The sequence below is a fragment of the Cuculus canorus genome, chromosome 1, assembly GCF_017976375.1.
Source record: "Cuculus canorus isolate bCucCan1 chromosome 1, bCucCan1.pri, whole genome shotgun sequence".
Classification (NCBI taxonomy): Eukaryota; Metazoa; Chordata; class Aves; order Cuculiformes; family Cuculidae; genus Cuculus; species Cuculus canorus.
The window spans coordinates 132,640,730-132,661,976 of NC_071401.1; the positions used below are offsets into that span (position 1 = coordinate 132,640,730).

Sequence of the window (21,247 nt, forward strand, 5' to 3'; positions counted from 1 at the left end):
GTTCTAGTGAAGGTCCATGGAGACTTACATGTTTATACTGGGACATAGCACTGCCAAGCTTGAAGGTCCCAGATCATGAGCTGCAGTTCCTTAAACCATGAGGTTTGATTTTAAATTATAGATGTTGAATGGTAGATTTTACACATATATGTATATTACATTATATGTATCACATAGGGATTATAGATTACAAGTGCTGAATTTTCACATATGCTTTGGTGGTTGAATTGCCCTTACATCTCTTCATCATGTGGCAAAGACACCCTTCACCCTCCAGGAGCTCACTGAGCGGGGGAGAATTCAGACACAAATGATCCCTGCCTGACAATTCACGTTTGAATTGTCCTGTGCAAGATCCAGCTTTACAGGAGGTGCAGAAAATAAAACCACTCCCCTTTCTATTACTATGCTAAGAGAACAGAAGCTGATCCATGAGATACACAGCGAAATAGATTTAATTTACAACTATGTAAAGTGCAGAATCAGCCAAGGCCTTATCGCTCATACAGGGCTAGGAGTCCCCATCCCACAGTGATGGCTGCACGCTGCAGCTGGAAGAAAAGAATGCCAGGTGCATGGTTCAGCTACACTCCCTCTATGAGAGCTGGCTTCTTCTCTCTCCTCCAAATTAGTCCTCTGTCACAGAGTCCAAGCACACAGCACAGCACCCAGATTCATGATCTATGTTTTATTTTCATTCTTTTTTTACAAGCAAGAAAAATCCATGGTTTAAAACAATCAGAATTAATTAGACACCCCATAGAATTCACCAGGAAATGGCTGTCAGGATGAGCAGGATGGCTTAGGCTGGGTTTAGTACTGAAATTGAGTTTTGCCCCTGCCCACTGAGATGCGACTTTCCAGGTGACATATGCTCCATCATACCAGAAGCACTAATGCAGCAGCCCTGCTTTCCTAGGGCACCTTGCAGTAGTAAGATCCCTGTGGGCTGAAAAAGTGGACAGTGAGGAAGCACACCAAGTCCTTGGAGAAATGAGAGCAGGAAGAGGGAGTAATCAAGAGAGCAAATAATATGACCCAAATTATTAACTCTGGGATGCTAACAGATACAGAGACTGGGCTCTCACTAAGGACGCTAAGGGAAAGTGCTTCTCTTGTTTTATCTCAGCCCCACCCCAGGAATAGGTGGGACTGTCCATACCCAGACAATGTAAGCTGAAACTAGGACCATGAACTCCGCTTAGAAGTTCCAGAACAGTGCAAACCATCTGTGAGCGCTGTCACTCAGCTGCCAGGCAGTCCCATGCACTGTACCAGCCCAGACAGCCCTGCAGAGAGTTCCAGAAAATGCACGTGACTAGTTCTTCACAGTGTGTTAAACACTTCATGTCCTGTCTGCAGGGCAATTCAACAAAGACTACGTTATAAAGTCCAAAAAACAGAGGGCAGAATCTAAAGTCCTTGGAGGACTAGGAAATTCCAGATGTAGTCCTAGGTGAAGGAAACATGCTGAATCAGACAGACAGGTTGCTGGGTTGCACGGGAAATGTCACAAGGCTGCTAGGTCTGTACAGGGGCTGAAGAAGGGACTTGCACCTACCTTAGATGCAGAAGACATTATAATCAGCCAGGGCCTGCTCCTCTGCAACAGGACAGAAGATACCTAAGTTATCCTTACACGGAGCTAAGGGCAGGCACACAGGCAGCCCTGGCATCCATGATTCCACACTCACCTGGATGGTAGTAGTCATAGACCCTGACATGGCCTGGCTTCAGGTTGGTCACATCAATCTCCCGCTCCAAATGTAAGATGTATGTTTCAGACTCATGGCTCAGCTGCGAAAGAAGAGCAAATTACAGTTCACTTTTTATTCCTCACATAAATTTGACCCTACTGATATGCAGTAACTCTGCGGAGTCAAATGTAGGGCTTCAAGATGAATCTTGACTATCCTGCTCTGTTAGCCCAGTGTTGGATTGCCCACACAACTCTGCTACTGCCTTCCACTCCTGCAGCTTCTCTAGTAGCAGTCATATACCTTGTCCAAATAGATGGCAACACCTCCTTGTGTTTTCTCAGTTCTTTTCACAGGGTGCCATTGCTGCATCTAGGACAGGAGAGCAGAGGAAGAAATTTAAGTTTCGTCTTTTGAAAAGCAAGTGTAAGACATCCCAACAAGGTTTATCCAAGCTTGAGTGCTCAGGTCCTCATTCACTTCCAAACTTATTTTGGACTTTTACCCTTTCAGGCTGATGTCCCTGCAGGACCACACAGCTATTGCAAAATTCAAGGACGGGAACCTAGGCTACTTAGCTGTCAAGGATATGCTGAAAGAATTGTGCCAGAAGGATCACCATACTCAAGGCACAGAGAGAGCTGACAGTATGTGTTCATGTTTATTGTGCGGCAGGGGGGAAGGGATGGCGAGATTGCTCAAGAGAGACACAGGCAACATGTTCCTATGCAACCTCCTCCTCTCTTTTGGCATGGATAGTTCCACTGACACCACATCAGCATCGTGAATCTAGGCTTCTTACAGACATCTCGTATCCTGGAGCCAGGACAAATCCAGACAGTAGGGACACCTCCACAATCACCATTTTGGAAGTGGATCTCTTCCCAGTGTACCTGGAGGAGAAGAGCAAAAGGAGAGTCTTGCCCAGCTTCCCCTTCCACCATCATACCCTGTGTGCAGGACACTGAGCCAGGTAACCCAGCCAGGACCAGGGCTAAGGCAGATACTGCTCCCTCTCACAGGGGGCAGATGATTGCTCCACTCCTCTGAATTTCCAATCTGAGATCACTATGTGCACTCCTCTCCCCAGCAAGAACTAAAGACATCAGAAACATTTCCTTTTCCCTGGAGACACTTGTATCTTTCCTTCTCCATCTTCCATCTGGACCTTCTACTGAAACTGTGTGGTGCCTCCATTGCAGCCAAGAAGCACCCCTCGTCTCTCCAGCCATGCCTGCCTTTTTTTCCCAAGTGGAGGTCTTTAGAGTCACCTGACATTGATGTAGACAGTAACAGAGTGTATATCGTCCTCTGTGCAATTGACCGGCTCAGTTGTCACTCGCAAGGCAAAAGTTGTGGACACCTGCGGGGAGGGTGTGTTATACCTCAGCACCATCTACAAGGAGAGACAAAAAGACAGAATAGGACATAGACAATTAGTTCAGTATAATCTGTCATACCTTTTTTCCACTGACTACTCTAATCCTCAAGATATGGACCCCAGAGAGTGACTGGATAAACCACGAACAGTAAGCACACTCATCCCAGTACCAAAAATAAAAGTCAATCAGATTTGAAACCTTCCATGATCCCTCCAGCTTCAGGTTCCTTCTCCTGACCCTTCCTCTTGAGATTGTGCAAGTCAGGCACACAGCAGTGGGACCACTATACAACATTTCCATCCTCCAGTGTCCTGAGGGCCATGGAAGCATCACTCTCCTCACATTTGGACACATTCTGCCTCTGAGTCTCCTACATCACACAAATTTATGGCATTGGCAACAGGGCTTAAAGCCCAGTAAATGCACATTTCCTTGCATAGACCTGCAAAAGAAAGTTTTGGGTTTTACAAGATGAGCAGAGGGTTGTCACAGCAGGGTCTATGGGAACCTACCCGGGTAAAGACACAACAGCTGCCTTGGGCCTGCAGGAAGAACTTTCCCGGGACTTCTGTCAGTGCTGCCTCCTGCACCAATAGCCGGTTCTGGTAGGAGACTTGGAAATCCCTCCCAAAGCCTCTCTGGGACCTCACTGTCACTTCTGCAGCCCCTTTTGTGCTGTATGTCAGCGCTGCATACTTAGCCAAGGCTTGCAAGGCAACTACTGTGTCCTGAAAAAGAAGAAACAATTACTTTTGTTGCTCTGACACCCAAAGACACTTGAAAACACTGTCCTGAGGACCTCCATATACAAGGGCTTCTTCCCACAAAGCATTCACACTTGCATAAATTGTGCATAGATTCTTTCTCAAGCAACATCCCCTTAGCAGCCATGAATTACCTGTGTTGAGGCAAACCCTCCATACGCATTCTGCTGCCTGGTGAGCCAGGCCACAATGCCAGAGGCTGTGGTGAGATCAGACCCTGTGACATTTGACTTGGAAAGGAGGGCCAGGAGGACATAGGATGTCAATTCCACATCCACAGACAGTGGCTGTGACCAAGGGCTGGTGCTGGGTCTGGACTTGGACAATGTCTGACTCCAGTGGATTTGCCCACCTGGGAAAGAAAGGGAGTAGATGATGTTGAAGGGTGTCGAGAAAGAAATTCTGAGGCCTATGAGGCACAGTGGCTTATGTCTGCGAAGACCATTGAGTAGGTACCTCTTGCCTGGGTCATCATATCACTCAATGAAATGCAACCCCATGTATTTTACAATACCAAGGACTTCCATATTACACACCAAGGTGATATACAAAAACCAATATGCAACTAATCTGCATACACAGTACCTCCCAGACATCCAACTTCTCCATTGTCCTTTTTGCTATGTACACTAACTACCTGACCTGCCAGGGCTTAGGTACTAACAAGAACTGAGGTAGCTTACTTCCCTCCCTGGTGCTTTGCAACCCCTCATAAGAAAGCTTACGTCTCTCAGAGAGGCTCTCTCAGGAGAGAGCCTCCACTTTGGGTACCAAAAAAGGCTGAGAGCTTTGGAGGAGATCAGCATCCCCATGACAGTATTGCAAACACATACCTTGTGTTTGTAGACTGGCTGTCTGAAAACATTTTTGGGTGAAGGACCTAAAGGGTAAGGCTATGATCCTCCCAAGTTGCATGTAACCAAGGGCTCAGAAAGGTCACTTGTCCACTCTCTGATGTTCACTGGCACTAAGGTTCCCATACCTGCTCTGATTGCCTTTTGATCCAGTATATCAAGTAGCTCTTGTGTGCGTTGAGAGTCCTTAGCAAGGGCGAAGGTGTAGGCCAGCAGCGCTTGGGTAAAAGTGCTGGCAGCTTTGGGAAGGGAAGGAGTGATGCAGCCCAGAGCCTTGTACACAGCTGTACTCTAGGAAGAAAAGTTACATCGGTGTTGGTACACACGTAAATTTCTCACTTTCCCAGACAGTTACAATGGTGGTAACAGCACTAGAGTTTGTACAACTACCAGACTTTTAGTGATAACCTGTGATATGTTGACTGTTGTCATACATCTTAATGCCTTGTTTAGGAACAGTCTGACATATTACAACTTATCAATCTCTGGTGTCTTCTGGTGAAACTAACACAAGAACTGAGCATGCCAATCTACTGGAAGTGTTTTCACATTTATTGTGTTCATCCTGGTGCTGACAATAGCAGCCCTAAGTGCATGCTGTACAGAAACATTTAGCTTTCCTGGGAGCAGTCACATGCCCGCTAAGAAGCTGCTACTTTACAACATGCCATTTGGTTCTGCAGTCAATATAAGCAATCTGTTTTGTTCCAAGAGATCGATTTCCAGCACAAAGCGAGGGTAGAGGGCTGTTGGTATCTGCCTAGATTTTTTTGTCATGCCAACCATGCTTTAATATCAGTTCATTCAGAACAGTGTAAAATATCTCCAACATTTTCCCTGCATTTCAACCCCTAATGACTTTCATGAGCCTTTCAGGTACGCTTGTAAGGGAAAGTGTGATCTTTTCTGAACATCTTCAGTGCATTAGCCCTTGCAGGACATCCTCAAACTCACAGAATTCTGAGCTCTTGTGATTGTGTATTCTTTGTAAAAGCATTTATAACCCACTCAAGGACACTTTTCCTGGGTGCTATGGCAAGCTTTGCATTTCCCACTTCACCTACCTACAGACCTACTCAGTAAATTCCTTCCTCAGGGCCAGGACAACTACTGTGAGACTTGCATTCTCACCTGATACTTTTGAATCACAGAATCACAGAATCACAAGGTTGGAAAGGACCCATTGGATCATCGAGTCCAACCATTCCTAACACTCCCTAAACCATGTCCCTAAGCACTTCATCCACCCGTTCCTTAAACACCTCCAGGGAAGGCGACTCGACCACCTCCCTGGGCAGCCTGTTCCAGTGCCCGATGACTCTTACTGTGAAGAATTTTTTGATGAAAAGTTTGATGAAAAGCCTCCTCCACAAAAGTCATCCAAAACTTTGATAGTCCATAAAATTAGCCAGTGATACAATATTTCAGATTGGGAGGGACCTCAGAAGGTCTCAAATCCAACCTCCTGGTTCAAAGCAGGGTTAGCTATGAGATCAGACCAGGTTGCTCAGGATTTTATCCAGTCAGGTCTTGAAAACCTCCAATGATGGAGACAGCTAAAGCTCTCTAGGCAATCTGTTCTAATACTCAATTGCTATTACGGTGAGAAAAAAAAAAAAAAAAGTGATCTGAAGGATATTTGCTGGCAGAAAGGTTAATTTCCGTCTGTGTTGCTTTTTTCTCCTAAGCCCATTTCTTTCAGTTGCAGCGAAAATCACAACCCTTTCACTTACTTTTCTTATTTCCAGAGAACTTTGCTTCTTAAACGGCATAGCACTAGTGTTTCTTTGTCAAATTTACTATACCTTTTTAACTGCCAGTACCACAGAGTAACTAGTTAGGATCTTTAGCACTTTTAAGAATTCCCTCTTGTTAGAGGTGCAATTCCAGCTGCCCTACATCACAACGTGTACCTCCCTACAGTACTCCTTTCCCAGACTTCTTCTTTGCAGGAAGCTAAAACCCATTAATAATATCATTATGGCAATTTACTTGACTGTGGGAGGAGCTACACCAAGCTCTCCTCCCTCACAACTCACCACAGAGTCTCAGCTATGCAGGAGCAGTCGGGGGTGGGAACGAGCAGCCAAAGCCAGGGAAATGGGCATAGTATACAGCCATGAACTCCAACAGCAACCTGTAGTCTAAACTCACCTTCTGTCCTGCCAATGATGTCCTCCTCAAGGGATAGCTAAGTTTTTTTCCTGAGAAGTGATAAGTTCTTCCTCCCTCACCCTATTACTTTGTCCACAAGCCTAAGGTGCTGTGTTGCCTGCCTCAGTGATACCGCTAAGCTCACTTCATAATTCAGATCTTAAGGCAAGAATACAGCAAAGAGTCCCAGTATTTACCTGTTGTGTCTCTCCTGCCTCCAAGTATGCAGCAGTGATGTAGGCAGCCAAGAGGACTTCCCCATCCACACCTCCCTACAAAAAGCATAAACATCTGAAAAAGCTGGAAACATTAACACAAAAGGCCTGAAGCTTTTCAGTAAATGTCCTATCTCTCCCTGGCTTGCTCCCCTGCAAGGAAGCAGAACAATATAGGAAAGTGACCTAAACAATCACCAGTACACTTGGCAAGAACTGCTTTGAGTTGCCCTTCAAGGTGCTCTGGCTCCTACCTTCATGGCTGTGTGGAAAAGTTGGCCCACATTTCTGAAGCAACCATTGGGAAGCTGGTGGGACTCTAGCCAGGTGAGAGCGGCTTGGATGGTCCTATTGTCCAGGAAAATGTATGGCTTGGCTTGGACAAAGCATTTAACCACAAATGCAGTCAGCCTGGTTGGTGGGAGAACAGGAAAAAAGGCATAAGAGGGGGAAGAGAGAAGCAGAAAGAGATAGAATGAATGAGAGAGAGGGAAAAATGAGTGAAAAGAAAGAATCTAAGCAGAAGTTGAGGAAAAAGACAAAAGTGCAATTTTGAAACTGGTGTGTCTCTCCTCGCCTATTGTTCCTTATCTTCTGTTGCAAGGACAGTTTATCTCAAGGACAGTTAAATACCCCTGGGACGCCCTAGCCAGCAAAGCATCTGGAACATTTTGGGTCCAATAGGATGGAAAGGATTCAGTGTCAGAAGCAGAAACCTGCCCACCTCCAGGCTGTCACACAGCAGGTAGACAGCAGGAAGAGAGCCCAGGGCTTACCAAGTATTACCATACTCATCCCTGGTACCAAATTCACTGTAGGAACCATCAGGGTGTTGGTACTGCAGCTGTATCTGGTACCCTGGGAAGTAGGATAGGACATTATTGCTCAAAATGGTATTTGTAGTGAGATCACTGGGCATGGAATGGGGTACTGTTAACGTTATAAGTGGCTGAGTGCTCTGCGGGGAAGGGGAGTAGGCAACCATTGGTAGGTTGGACACTGCAGAAGGTAAAAGAGCAAGCTGGGTCTGTTGTACTTGCCATTGCGCAGGAATCCTGTTGCCCTCTCCTCGATCTCAGCAGTCAGCTGCCTTGTCTTCTCCAGGTACTGCAGCACATAGACAACAGGGGCAAATAGCACCATGTTCTGCTCCCCACAACCATGAGGGATCTGTACCAGACGGTCCAGGTTCTGCAGTGCTGTCCCCATGAGGTCACCTGGAACAGAGCATAGGAACCCTTACAACCTCCTGGGCAGGAGGTCTGGGGATTCACCTTCTCCTGCCTGTGGCCCATTCTCAGCAGTGCACCAGGCAAGATAGCCCCAGCACAGCAGTGTGGTGGCACCTCTGTCCAGCCAGATTATCAGTTCCACTATGCCATCTATACAGCTGTATAGATTCCCACCCTGGCAGTGGAAGCCCGTAAACAAAACACCCTACCTCTTGCTGAGTGTTTTATGTTATCTGGAACCAGGAAATACGGCCACATACATGGGACGAACAAGGCAGTGGAGCCTCAGAAACCTCAGAAGTTGGGGGCTTGAGGGTGGTCTGGGTTTGGGCTTTCCTAGGGCTAAACTCAGAGATATGGGATTTGGAAAGGTATTATCATAGCTGAATTCCTTACCAGTGACTGAAACTGTGGCTCCAACTGAACCTTCAACCACATTTAGAGGCAACATCAAGGACACAGACTCCTGTGCTAGATCCCCTGACACCAGCAGAGTAAGGTGTGTGTGGAGGACAAAAAAAAAAAAAAAAAAAAAAAAAAAAATCTGATGAAAACAACCTTCAAAATCTACAGAAATTGTTTGAGCCTGTTCTGTGCTAACATCTCATCTTCCTGTCACAGAGATTACAGATGCCACCCTCAACTCCCTCCATCAACCTCATTGTGACTGCACTATCCTAACAGCCTTCCTTCTAAAGAGGCTGATCTTCTCCTGGAAACTCTGAGGTCAGAGTCGCCTTCCTGCTTTTCTTTACATAAGTTACTCCATCTCCTTTCAGATTTCAGTTGCAGGTATGTCTTCTCAATGTGGCTCATACTCTCAAATTTTGCTAATGGATCCATCATACACTGTAAAGTTCAAGACAGGAGAAGCAACCCTAAGTCATGTCCTCCAGCCTTGCCATGTTCAGTAGTCTGGCTTTATTACCACAGGTGAAAAAGGCCTCAAGCTATCACATTAGGGATGTTGATGCTAAAAGGTTGGACCTCCCCACATCCTTACTCAGGGAAAGCTCTAGCTGGCACCACAATTAGAGTATGCTCCTGTAGCTAGGTCATGTTGGTGGAAAAAACATTTCCACAAGTGGAAAGACCTAGGAGGTGGTTAGGCATGAAGCAGGGAATGAGCAGGGTGAAAGAAGAAAACAATCTCTTTACCTGTTTTGGGACACAGGATGGAGCTGTGTGCCTTTTCTACCAACACTCCCTCTGGCTGTTGGAGCACATAAAAGTAGTATTATAATGAGCACACAGGAAAGAAACAGGATTACAAGTGAAGTACAAATAGATATAGGAAAAATCCTGGTTCAGGATGGACAGTCAGGTGGAGCGACACCATTATCACAAAAATGTAAATTATTGTCAATCATTTTCATCTCAGATAAGAAAACAGCACACATTTTCAGAATATCATAACTCCAAATATCTGTGAAACTGATGCTGTAAAATTCAGCAGAGAGCTCAGAAGCAAGGACATAAAAGAGTGAACGTATTTAAAGTTTTCCATGGTACGAAATGGAGGATACCCCTCTACCTCCCACAGCCATCAGCCCTCATGGCTGAGCCCAGGTCAAGCCCCAGGATTCCAATTACACATCTTTAGTAGTAAGGAATAACTCCCCAAATTAACCTGCACAAACTCTGGGAATTGCACAAAGCACAATTTTAGGTCTAGATAACAGAAGAGGTTGTCTGACCCGGACTAGGAGGAGTTTGGTGATCATATCTTTCTGTCCTTGTTTTGGGACAAAAGGTATCTCTGCGCCACAGAGCTCTTCGGTGGCCACAGCCTCTGCACTGAGGGTGATGTTCATGAGTCCTGAAAATAACATACATTTAGGTGCATAAAACATCTTCTAAGGAAACACATCCCATTAATACTATAGAAGTGCTCTGTTGACAACAGAAAAAGAGACCAGAGTCCTATATGATTCTGTACCTCCTAGCACAGACTTGAGAGTAATCATGACCTTACAATGAACGCAAACAAGTACCCTCTGATTAACAGGGCAAACAGCTCCTGACTCCTTGTCAACTTGTATAAAACATCCCCACCTTGGATCCATCCCTTCCCAATTCCGTCACCCCACCTCCCTGTTCTCACCCAGTTGCTCAGCTGTGACACTCCACTGAAAGGCCTTAGCTTCTTTGGCACATAAGCAGCTGCTGTAGACACAGTCTTCACATGGCTTCAGCTGGAGGTGTGCGAACTCCTCCAGGTTCACTTGGATCTGAAGGCAAAACAGGGATGGCAGGTGGTAACAACACATGCTATAGATTTCAGTTCTCTCTTACCTACCGATATTCTGCTTTTCTCACAGAGTCTATCAGGGCTCACCTACCTTCATGCATTGCTGCAGATAGTTGAAGACTGTGGCCTTCAAGATGAAAGTCTCACCCTGGATCACAGAAGATGGCAGTGTGACCTCCACAAGAAAGGGCTTGTAAACAAGCAGGCTGGAGGTTGGAGCAAGCCCAAAGCCGTTATGTCCTATGCAGAACATCCCTGCTTTCCATTCTGCGATGGTGTTAGGCACAGTGACAGTAACATTCTTGTTCCCACTGGAACTGAGGAGAAGTAGACAGCAGCAGAAGCATTTAGCTAAATCTTGCTGTATCTAGTACCAGGTGACCTGCCCTTCACCATTCTCTAATGCACCCATCCTCTAACCTCAGTCTAATCCTTAATCTCTGCTAAATTTGTAGCCCTTCTAGAGTTAAAAGTAGGGCCTTGTAGAAGTAGGGACCCCTACCTCAGATGCTTATATCAACAGAATGTTTTGACAATAGGTTACATGGCTGCAAGATGCCATCAATAACAGTGCTTTCCACAGGCAGTGCTTGCCCTTTTCACATCTAAAATGCTTTACAGATGTCAGCAGTTTTATTACTCTTGGCCTAGGGATGGAGAACCAGACACCAGAAAAGCAACAAGACTGCTTAACGTCAGACAAGACAGATCCAGCCATTCACCTTCCTATGAGATAACGATAGCTTAACGTCCAACATGAAGACAGGGCAGAGATATGCCTTGTGCCCACATCACAACTGCTGAGAGTAGCAGAATGTTCTGTGGCTGCTATCACAGCAGACATAAAACCAGCACTAGTTAAAGCTAACGATATTATTTGACTCCAGTAACTGGGGATATTCACTTTTGCCAGGCATGTACAGGAAGGCAACTGATGCCAGTCTGCAGACACCAGAGAAGAAATTCTTGAAGTCAAAGACAAAAAAGTCTCCAAAAGTTCCCTCAGCAGACCCTGTGTACTCAGTGAGCCTTTCTCAAAGGACACATTTTCATAAAACTGTGAAAGACTTCGGTGGAGATCAGCTTCCCTTGCATCCCAGGATACATTCTTGTGAGCACAGTTTGTGAAATGCTGGTCCACGGGGCTACCACAAGCAGAATGCAGACAATTAACAGTACTGGTTTCCTATCTTCCCATGCCAGCCACCTCCCATGAATGGACAATACTCCCATATGATCATCTAGTACTAGAAAATGCATTAAATGCAGATATTAGATCTGATGAGAAACAGACTGACAGGTATGCGCCCCGTGACATCCTTAGGTACCTTCCTCGTCAGCTTATGATCTAAACTCAGCTGTATCTGCTGCCATTCCCAGACAGCAGATTATCTATCTTATCTATAAGATAATCTTATAGACACTTATCTATCCAGACTAGACCCCCACTGCTCGCTTTACTTACCCTATAGAATACAAATCCCATATCCAGGTTTTGGGGAAATATTTGTGTGCCTTGTCTTCAGCTGAAGAAACAGGTGAAAACATAGTGGGCTGATAGGTAGCTGTTGTCAGGCGCTCTGCTGGAAATAACATAGACCCAGTCAACAGAGAGTCCTCAGGCTGCAAGTCATCCAATCAGCTCTTGGGAAGCACGGCACTGGAACAGAAGGTGTGATGCCAAATTTTAAAATCTCTTGCCTCATTTCAAATAACAGTGGTCCTGTGGGCCTTACCTGCATTTGTAGGTGCCAAGGAAAGGGCAACCATTCCCTGACCTCAGAGATAAGACTCAGGATCCAGACAGTGCACTAACATTTCAGAGCCAGAAGCCATGAGCCCCAGGCAGACTCACCGTGGCACAACAGGTTTGGAGCCAGGAAACCCTCTCACTCCTCCTTTTGCAATTACACCAAATACTGCCTCTTAGATCAAACCTGGGATTGCTTTCACCTGAAAGACTGAGTATCCCATGTAGGAAGAAATAGTCGGCAAATGCTTACTTTTATATGCTCTACGGGGCTGGGCAAACATCAACATGGGCCTAGAAGTAAATATAACTGTTTCCCGCAGAATAGTTGTTGATGGAGTGGTCGAACATGCACTGGGTTTCCTGATATTGGTGTTTGACATAATTTTCAACCCTATTTCCTGTAGGAAAAAAAAGAACAGATGCACCAAGAGCTTGTCCTCTCTTTTCTAATCTGTACTACCCTTCCAGAGAGAGGCTTGACTGTACTCTGGCTTGGCAAAGTATTTTCTTGCTTCATTTTAAGAGGCAATTATTCAAACCCTCAGCAATGGGAAAACAAGGTCTTCTCAGCTAATTCATCTGGCTTGAGTCAGCCAAATTTATTCTTTTTCAAACACATAGTCATTTAGGTACTATGCCTTCTCAGCCTGCAGAGTGCAATTTCTTATGCTGTGGAGTTTAAACATCCTGTATGAAATCAAATTGAAGTGGTCAATCATTCTTGGCATCCTGAATCACACAACCAAAGTGCACTAACCACAAAATTTCTTCTTGGTCAATGATTACAAGTCACTTATTCAAATAACGAGTGAGTTACAAGGGCCTAAACTGGACCTGTTCCCTGTACTGTCTGTAACAGCATTCCTAGGATATTTGTGAAGTCAGGACACCACACTTCCCTCAATTTATGAATTTTCCCAACCCATCAAATCACCCATCTTTACCCTGAATGTTGTAAACACATCAGGCTCATCAAAATCTGATGGTCCACATGAATAATCATCTTCAGACACTTGGTGAGGATATCTGGAGTTATAAAGAGATGGGAACAGTGCATAGATCTGGGAAAGCAAGAAAAAAAAAACAAAGAAAATCAGCACAAAGAAAATGTGGCATTCCCTTCCCGTCATGTATCAAGGCCTGTTTATTTGCTTCTGGCTACTACGCGTGAATGCACGCCAGAAATCCCAGGCTCACTGTTACTCTCCTCTGGCTCTCCTCTGATAGAGACAGCACAACCTGCTGAACTGAACATGAGACAGAAAAACAGCAGTTTATTTGCCACCGGTGCACTGAGTAGTGTTCAGCCTCCTTAAGGCATTCCCCTTAATCCTAACCCATGCCACCAAAAGCGCTACTGATCCTTTTGAGCAGTGCTTTGAGATCCCTGGTGGATAAGCTCTGCACAGATGCAATGACATGTCTGTCTGTCACCCTGCCTCTTCGTGTCAGTACGAGGGAAGAGAAGAAGTTAGAGCAGGCTCACTCACTATGTTGCTACTGAGGTCTTTTCCCAGCTTTGGCAAAAGGATGCTCTGATCCACAGCCCAGACAGCACACGTGGACCCAGGAGCTGCCAGCAGATGGAGACCAACCTCTGAATCAGGAAGGGTCTTGGATGTTGAGAAGCCCAGCTCCACCTGTATAAGGAGAATGCAGGCCGCAGGTGAGTGACATTTCTGTTGCTGGCCACCCTACCAATTCCTGAGGAGGGAAGGGACCTTCATGAAGGGAGTTTCCAAGGACTTGCCTTGAATGGAAACCTGAAGAATCTCCCAAGGACCTCCAGAAAGTATTTTAAAACACATCATGTTGAGGTTCTAATGGGAAAGGTTGTAAAGGGGGAGAAGCATCATCGGGCACAGCTCAGAGTACTGGAGACATTCCTACGTCAGAGCACAGCACTCTTTCCTAGTAACCCAGCCAGCCATGATAACACACCTCACACAGCTGTCTTTCTGCTCCCTTTGGAACCCAAGAACAAAAATAAGCCTAGTCTTCCACGCTCTTTAGGAGATTGGTCTCAGTTTCCTGAGTGCTTCCTGTTCTTTTTTGAATCTGATTGTCCATAGCAGACAAACAGCTGTGGAGCAGGGGTAATGCTAGTTCTCAGAAGTTCTTCTTTGGAGTGCAAGGCACAGCCAAGAAAGCATATTCCCATAGATGTCCTAATGACCACAAGCACTCAGCCCTTTCTAGATAGCTACTAAAATTCACTTTTTCTTTGGCCATTTTCAAGCTGTCTTCCCAACACCACATGCTAACAAGTCTAAGTCTCTGCTGCAGAGCACAGCAGCCTTGAACTCTCTTGGAAATAACACTGACAACCTGTGCGAGGCTGTGATCCTACTGGGTTGCAGCTGCTGTTCAAGCTCATGGAGACAGACACAGCAATTCCCTGCTTTTCTCAGGCATTGCAGCAGCCCCCACAATGCTAAATATGTACTTGCTCCATACATCTCAGCGCACCTCACCATTCAGAGACTTTGTTTCATGTGGCAGCATCTCAGACAGTATTGGCCACGTGCAGCTACACATATTACGTATTCGTCGGTTTCTCATTGCAGCAGATACATACACTTTCACACATTTAGTCATAGCCTCATACACAAATCCTACCTTATTTCTGAAACACGTGGAGATACTGAAGATAGCAGAATCAGCAATGATTTTTCCATTAGGGAAGATGACATAAACAACAAGTCTTGGAGATGGGCCGTAGATCAAGCTGAAGGTAAGAGGGATGAAGAAGAAGCCTTTCAGCACTAGATGGAAGGGAGAGGGAAGAAGAGAAAGTAGATTTGGTAGTGAATATGAACTCTGATCAGTTTTTGCCATTCCGTATGTGCCTGTTTAATTCCTTTCTTCAAGTCTTCGAGGACAAAGGAGGTTTCTGGAGACCACTGAAACAAGCAGCATATCTCTGGATTTGGTATTCAAGACCAGCCAAAGATTCTTCCTGGTTCTTATTCATTGTCTCAAGGAGATGAAACAGCTCTTTGGTTTCAAGCTTAGAACAAAGAGTGAGAGTCTCAGATATCTTTCAAAGCCTCCCATCACGAAATATCTCCCATTCCATCACCAACAAAGAGGTAAAGCTTTGTCTCAAAACACCTATAATTCAGGCTTTAAAAATAAAAAGAGCTGGAGAAGTAGACACCAGTGAGTCAACACCCACCAAAATTATAGGCTGTGGCATCCTAACTACTTGAAAATTATTTTTAAATGCAATTGCAAATTAAAGCAGGAGAGTTTTGATTGCGGGGAAAGCTGCAGTTCCATGCCACTTGCAGGGGCGGCACAAGGAGACTTCTTTGAAAATTAGCAAAATGGACAATAAGTCTGTGACCTGAGAAATGCTGAGTATTTTTCTCTCAGTACCAAGCATGAGGGTAAAGCAAACATGTAAGCTGGAGGGGCTCACTGATCTGATGCAATGGAAAAGTTATGAGCCAGCTCTAAACTGCAAAGAGGCTTATGCCACATGTCCAAATAAGAAGGAATGCCACAGATCACTGAGGAATGCCACAGATCACTGAGTGCTTACTAGACATGAAACGGGGGAGTACACTTACTTTCCGGGAGCCCAACCCAAACAATCTTCTGATGTGCATGGACTATCCCTCTTTTCCCTGTGACCTGGGGAAGAATACAGAAAAGCAAGGGAATGCCAGTTATATAATCTTTGAGACCACTGTGCAGATCAAAGTGTCCCTGAAATTGGAAATTAAATGGGGGCATGGGGAAGGATAGGAGCTCTATCCTTGCCCTGAGGTAGCAGGGAAAGCTCAGGGAATCAAGTGACTTGGGGGAGGACGGGTAATGCCAATACCTGCCCTGCACCTATGCAGAGCACGAAAGAAAGGTAGTGCCTTTCTTTCTTTTACTGCAGTTCCAGAACTGAAACCAGAACCTAACCCAGATGAGCTACATATCCTGGGCTGAGAATAATCTATCAGATATCGGGCTTGAATCTGTAGGAGATGCTGATCTTTTGTATTGGACCATCACCCACTAGCACTTCCCCCGAAACTCACAAAGTAGGAGAAAATGACACGCTTGGGCCCATGTTCCAGGTCCTCCTGGTAAATTCTGTAATCCACCTGGATAGCCTGCGTTTTGCCACAGGGCATCATTTCTGGTATACGGACAATAGAGAGAAAACTCCTGCTGGTGCTGTAGAATGGGCGTATGAAATGAGAGGCTCGCTGGTAACTCAAATCAACTGCCCCAGGCTCTTTATCCAAATATTGACTCAGGATGCTTGCCTGGTGAGACCAACAGAAAAAAATCAAAACCACAGTTAATTTCTGTAAGCAAATCAGCTGCAAATAAGCCTAGCTGGGTCTTGGCAAGAAGCCAAGCTTGGCTCTGAGCAATACCATAGCACAGATCTCTGTGTGGAGAGTTCATGAAGAAAGTGACTAAAACGCAGACAATAAGGTCTCAGAGGGAGCCACAATCCAGAACGTACTGGGCGGTTTCAGGTTTGAATTATCGTCCTTCAAAAAAGAACAGGGAAGATATCTGTGGGGTAATATGTAGCTCTGAGATGCACACACACCCCTGCCATCAAGACAGACTGTTCCTCACTCACCTCCAAGGAAGCCGACGTGCTGTTGCAGGCAGTTGTGTTCAGGATAAATAAAGTTTTCCCACAGTCTCCAGTGATGTATTTCTGCTTAAATTGCTGCTCACCACAGCTTACTACAAGGAGGACTTTTTTGTGCTTCAGTGCCTTGCCTTGGTAGTCGATGACTTTAATCTGAGAACGTCATGATGAGCAAGAAAAGTGCAGAAGAGTCTAATCAGCAGACAGAATCTCCTGCTCTCGGAGTCAGAAGCAGTATTTCCAAAGAAAGCAAGGTCACCCTTTCAATCACTAACAATATTATCAAAATTACTACAGGTCACCTCCTATTATCACTTGTGCTACCATGTCCATTCATCCCACGCTCTGTGCCCCTTCACAGCAGAAAGTGTCCTGGCTGCTAAAGTTCCAAATGTTTTGGTTTGCACCACACATATGGATCCCTGCAGCTCCTAATACTCAAAGTTTATTTGGCAAATGGCTATCTCAGATGTTTTTCTAACTTTTGACAATTCAAGAGTTTTGTCTCTGGGAATCATTCATGCCCTCACAAGTTTCTGGCTGGAGGTGAGGTCAGACAAGATGCTAAGTATCAGATGCTGTGAAGGCATTGCCTACACTCTCCTCTCCAAAGGGCCATAACTGGGAATTACCTTCCCCTTGTACATCTCTCCAGTGTGGTAGTAAGAATTCACATCTTCAAACAAGGCCATCCCGCCAATCTTGGAGATGAGTAGTTTGTGGGAAGCTTTGACGTGTATCTCTGAATGAAAGCAGTGAGACAGAAACATAAAGGAGGGAGCGAAGAAACAAAGCACCCATCAGCAATTTCTCTGCAGAGTAAACCAGTGGCAATACTTATGCACGCATTTAGCTGCATGCACATTTCACACTAGGGAGATGATTTGCCCAGAGCTCTGGGTATCTAGTCTCCCTCCAACCCTAGCTCTTAGAGAGGTCCCCAAGCTTCACCACCTGAGACCGCAGGCACACAGTGTGAGTGTGCCATGCCATCAGGAATTTGTGGCTTTGTCTGTATCTGTGAGGTTAGACGGCAGGCTCCAACAGGCTCAGAAAGTCCAGAGCCCTTGCTAGCCTGAAAGCCTCCAGTGTTCTTGGTAAGATTCGTGCATTTTCACATGCCTCTTCTCAGCCACCATAAATGTTTCCAGTTACCTGTGCCATTCTCCACCAGTGAGGCCTCCACAACTATGCTGTCTTGATAGTACCGAAAGTCTCGACTGAAGGAGGACAGACTCACATTTGTGAAGAAGCAACCTGTCTCATCAGTCTGAAAGTACAAAGAGAGGAAACAAGGTCTGAGCAAAACACATTAGAGTTTACCCAACTGGCACAGAAACAGCAGTGCAAATCCCTGCTCTCAGGGAGCTTGCCTTTTGACATAGCAGTGCAGGATGTGGAGAAGGTACATGATGCACACCCAGCCATAGGCACCAGACACAGTTTCTAAGAGTTAGCACCAGTAAACCAATGGCCAAGCAGCAATAACCATGAGGCAACATCACTGTTATACCAACTAAAACTTCCCGCAGCCTTGTCTTACCCTGAGGCTGAACACAAATGCCTCTGAATATGGCTCAGCTCCTGCTAAGCATCTCACCTTGTTGTCAAGTTCCAGGCAGAGATCAGGTTTAGAAGCACTGGGCAGGAATGGGGCTATCTTCTGGCAAAGGCTCACATTAATCATTCCCTGGACGCCTTTCCCAAAGGTGTATCTGTTTGAGGGATCAGTGAAAGGAAAACATAGTAAAAGAATACAAGACTTGCTTTGCATAGCCCCAGAGACCACTTATTCATAGATATTCACAATATAGCACAAGACTAGCAGCCATAAAGCAGGCCCAGAAGCCCTGACCCCAGTAAGCAAGATCAGGCTAGGGTACTGCAGTGATGGGAGATCAAGGACTCTCTGATATAATTAGTGCCAAACTATAATCTATGCTAGGAAACCAGTGTTGCAGGTGCTGACTCAGCACAGAGCTCTGCACTTTACATCAGCTTCACCTGCAACCAGGATATGCTGAAGGCATACATCATCCTATTAGCAGACACACGTGTCATTAAGAAAGTGCCTTTTGTTAAGAAAGCACCTTTACGTGAGGCTGTTAACCCTAGTGTCCTTGGACTGAACCTGGGGTAATTCCTTTTTGCCTCTCTCTAGTTTCCGCTGGAACATAATCCAGAAAAGCTTTCCTTTTTCCCATAAGTTTATTCTGCAGGGAGATGAACACCAAACATCTGCCATGTTCTGCCCCACAACTGGCTGCTTCTCAAAGGTTTGGTTGTTCCCCTCAGGTTTTATGTGTAGATATTTGAGGAGTATTTTTAGAAAAAGGGCATCAGAGTGTGTAATAGGACAGAGAACTTAATATGTAGACAGAGTACTACTAGGATAGTACCTAAAGGATAGTTCCAAGCATGTTTTGTGTTGCATCAGGATGCAAACAGCTGCCATGGAGAAATTGTGGCCTCCTGCATCTGGAATGCAGTAAATTTCCCATGAGCTCCTAATGGTTACCTAGCTATCTTGTGTACATCAGGCTACACAAGGCCATCCCTCCAAGCAGAATCCTCACCTGCCACATACCCGGAGTGGGAAGGTTTTATCTAGTGCATAAATCTGATTTGGCATCTCAAAGATCACTTCAAACTTTGGCAGCACTGGAAGGAACAAAACAGAGAACTGTCAAAAACACTGGACAGAGACAACCTTTCCAGAGAATCAACATAAAGATACACTGTGATGGAATAAGAGCCAGGAAATGGAGAAGGAAGGTGGAGAGAAGGGGAAAGGGGAGATATCCACTGTTTCTTTAACAGATTCGTGTGTCACCACTGGTTTATTGCTCTTTTCCATATTAAAACCCAAACATGTCCAATGTCCCTGTACTTCTGACAGCTCTTTGCACTGAGAGAAGGCTAGCTTTCCAACACAGTTAAGTAGGGGATGAGGGAGAAGTGAGACATCACTGACTTCATAATCTCTGGAAAAGTCCACCCTAAATGACTGGTGCAGAGATCTGCAGGAATCAGCTGTGTCAAAGGCCTGGGGTCATTCACAACATCCCTCCCACGCACTGACCCAAGGTCCCAGAGTGGCCTCTCTCTCCTGAGCCTCAGCTCTGACTCTTTTCTATGACAGATGCTATTAATTTTCCCATTTCCTCCCAGGAGCGTTATCCCAGCTTCCCAGATCAAGAGTGCAAGGTCCTCTCTGCAGCTCAGACATATCCCCCCACGCTCATACCATAGTCCTCAACAGAGAAGCTGCCGTATGCTTTTGCGTTGGTTACATTGATAACATATGTCCCCAGCACAGGCTCATCACTTAGCTGGAAAGACAGATCTGCAATGCCATCCTGGGGGACTACATTCAGCCACTGCTCTATCCGGTTGTTCTTCGGGTCCTACAACCACAAGAAAGGAAGAAACAGTTGTTCCAGCATCTCACTGATCCACACCCAATAGAAAACAAGCTTCAGGATTTGAGTGCTGCAGACTGCCAGGTTCTATAGCTAGGAATGAGGCTGGTCAAGAAATTTTGAAGGCAATAAAAAGCTCAGATTCTGCTCCCAGCACCTGAGTTTTCTTCCACACTTACATAAATTCTGATGTCAAGGAAAGACCCTTCACAGTTCTGACTGTTTTCATAAAGGCCTAAGCTGATCTATCTATAATCTTGCATCTCTAGAACAACTCAGATTTCTACTGAGGTAACTGGGAGCATAACCTCAAGTAAGTGCATAAAAAAGAAGCTGTAAGGAACATGTTAGGCTACAAGAAAATCTACTATTCCACTCAGAAATCTGTAAAATCTGCCAGGAACTGAATATGAATAGCCCAGTGAAATGGCTGCCATCAGCATTACAGTAACACCAGATTTCAGAATCACTCACCTGGAGAAACAGGGAAATCTGAGGGAGGAAAAAGGCAAAAACATTAGAAGACAGAAACACATGTCAGCAACACACACAAGGTACTTCAGATGCAGAGCCTTCTCTGAAGCATGTGCAACTAGTTAATTGGAAATTTAGAGCATCGACAACAATATAAAGGAAAACAAACATCACTAAGAAGAAGAAATACCAGGTGGGTCCATTACTATAAGGTCTGGAGAAAGGGAAAGGAAAAGCCAATTTGGAAGTCACCCTGAGCTTGCTAATGACTTCCTGGTAGAGTCATCCATCAGGAAAACTCATTATCCTAACAGACATAGCCCTGGATCTGCTGCAGTCTTAAGCAGGTTACAGAGGTCAAAAAGTTTGGAAGGAACCTCTGGAGGTCATCTAGTCCAACACCCTGTGGAAGCATGTCCTCTTAGAGCAGATTGATC

At 45.3% G+C, this 21,247-nt stretch overlaps 1 protein-coding gene across 4 annotated transcripts in view; it reads right to left on the bottom strand.

Moving 5' to 3' along the window:
• Positions 1-767: 767 nt before the first annotated feature.
• The window catches only part of LOC104060630 (alpha-2-macroglobulin-like protein 1), a 32,453-nt gene continuing 11,973 nt past the window's right edge, over positions 768-21,247 (bottom strand). For 2 of the 4 annotated variants that reach the window (XM_054069285.1, XM_054069272.1), the window contains exons 5-36: positions 20,811-20,828; positions 20,162-20,321; positions 19,491-19,575; positions 18,515-18,629; positions 18,070-18,184; positions 17,547-17,656; positions 16,900-17,067; positions 16,340-16,570; positions 15,878-15,941; positions 14,922-15,067; positions 13,793-13,942; positions 13,247-13,363; positions 12,553-12,700; positions 12,015-12,132; positions 10,641-10,866; positions 10,403-10,529; positions 9,996-10,117; positions 9,457-9,511; positions 8,695-8,778; positions 8,107-8,283; positions 7,843-7,924; positions 7,321-7,477; positions 7,049-7,123; positions 4,826-4,988; positions 3,978-4,195; positions 3,592-3,807; positions 2,969-3,093; positions 2,500-2,590; positions 2,001-2,069; positions 1,695-1,797; positions 1,562-1,603; positions 768-949 (exon numbers count right to left, since the gene is read on the bottom strand). In XM_054069285.1, coding sequence (XP_053925260.1) covers positions 1,563-1,603; positions 1,695-1,797; positions 2,001-2,069; positions 2,500-2,590; positions 2,969-3,093; positions 3,592-3,807; positions 3,978-4,195; positions 4,826-4,988; positions 7,049-7,123; positions 7,321-7,477; positions 7,843-7,924; positions 8,107-8,283; positions 8,695-8,778; positions 9,457-9,511; positions 9,996-10,117; positions 10,403-10,529; positions 10,641-10,866; positions 12,015-12,132; positions 12,553-12,700; positions 13,247-13,363; positions 13,793-13,942; positions 14,922-15,067; positions 15,878-15,941; positions 16,340-16,570; positions 16,900-17,067; positions 17,547-17,656; positions 18,070-18,184; positions 18,515-18,629; positions 19,491-19,575; positions 20,162-20,321; positions 20,811-20,828 — 3,876 coding nt within the window. In that variant the 3' untranslated portion in view covers positions 768-949; position 1,562. Of the gene's footprint in view, positions 950-1,561; positions 1,604-1,694; positions 1,798-2,000; positions 2,070-2,499; positions 2,591-2,968; positions 3,094-3,591; positions 3,808-3,977; positions 4,196-4,825; positions 4,989-7,048; positions 7,124-7,320; positions 7,478-7,842; positions 7,925-8,106; positions 8,284-8,694; positions 8,779-9,456; positions 9,512-9,995; positions 10,118-10,402; positions 10,530-10,640; positions 10,867-12,014; positions 12,133-12,552; positions 12,701-13,246; positions 13,364-13,792; positions 13,943-14,921; positions 15,068-15,877; positions 15,942-16,339; positions 16,571-16,899; positions 17,068-17,546; positions 17,657-18,069; positions 18,185-18,514; positions 18,630-19,490; positions 19,576-20,161; positions 20,322-20,810; positions 20,829-21,247 lie in introns of those variants that run through there. The other 2 variants (XM_054069282.1, XM_054069286.1) reach the window with 2 other exon arrangements.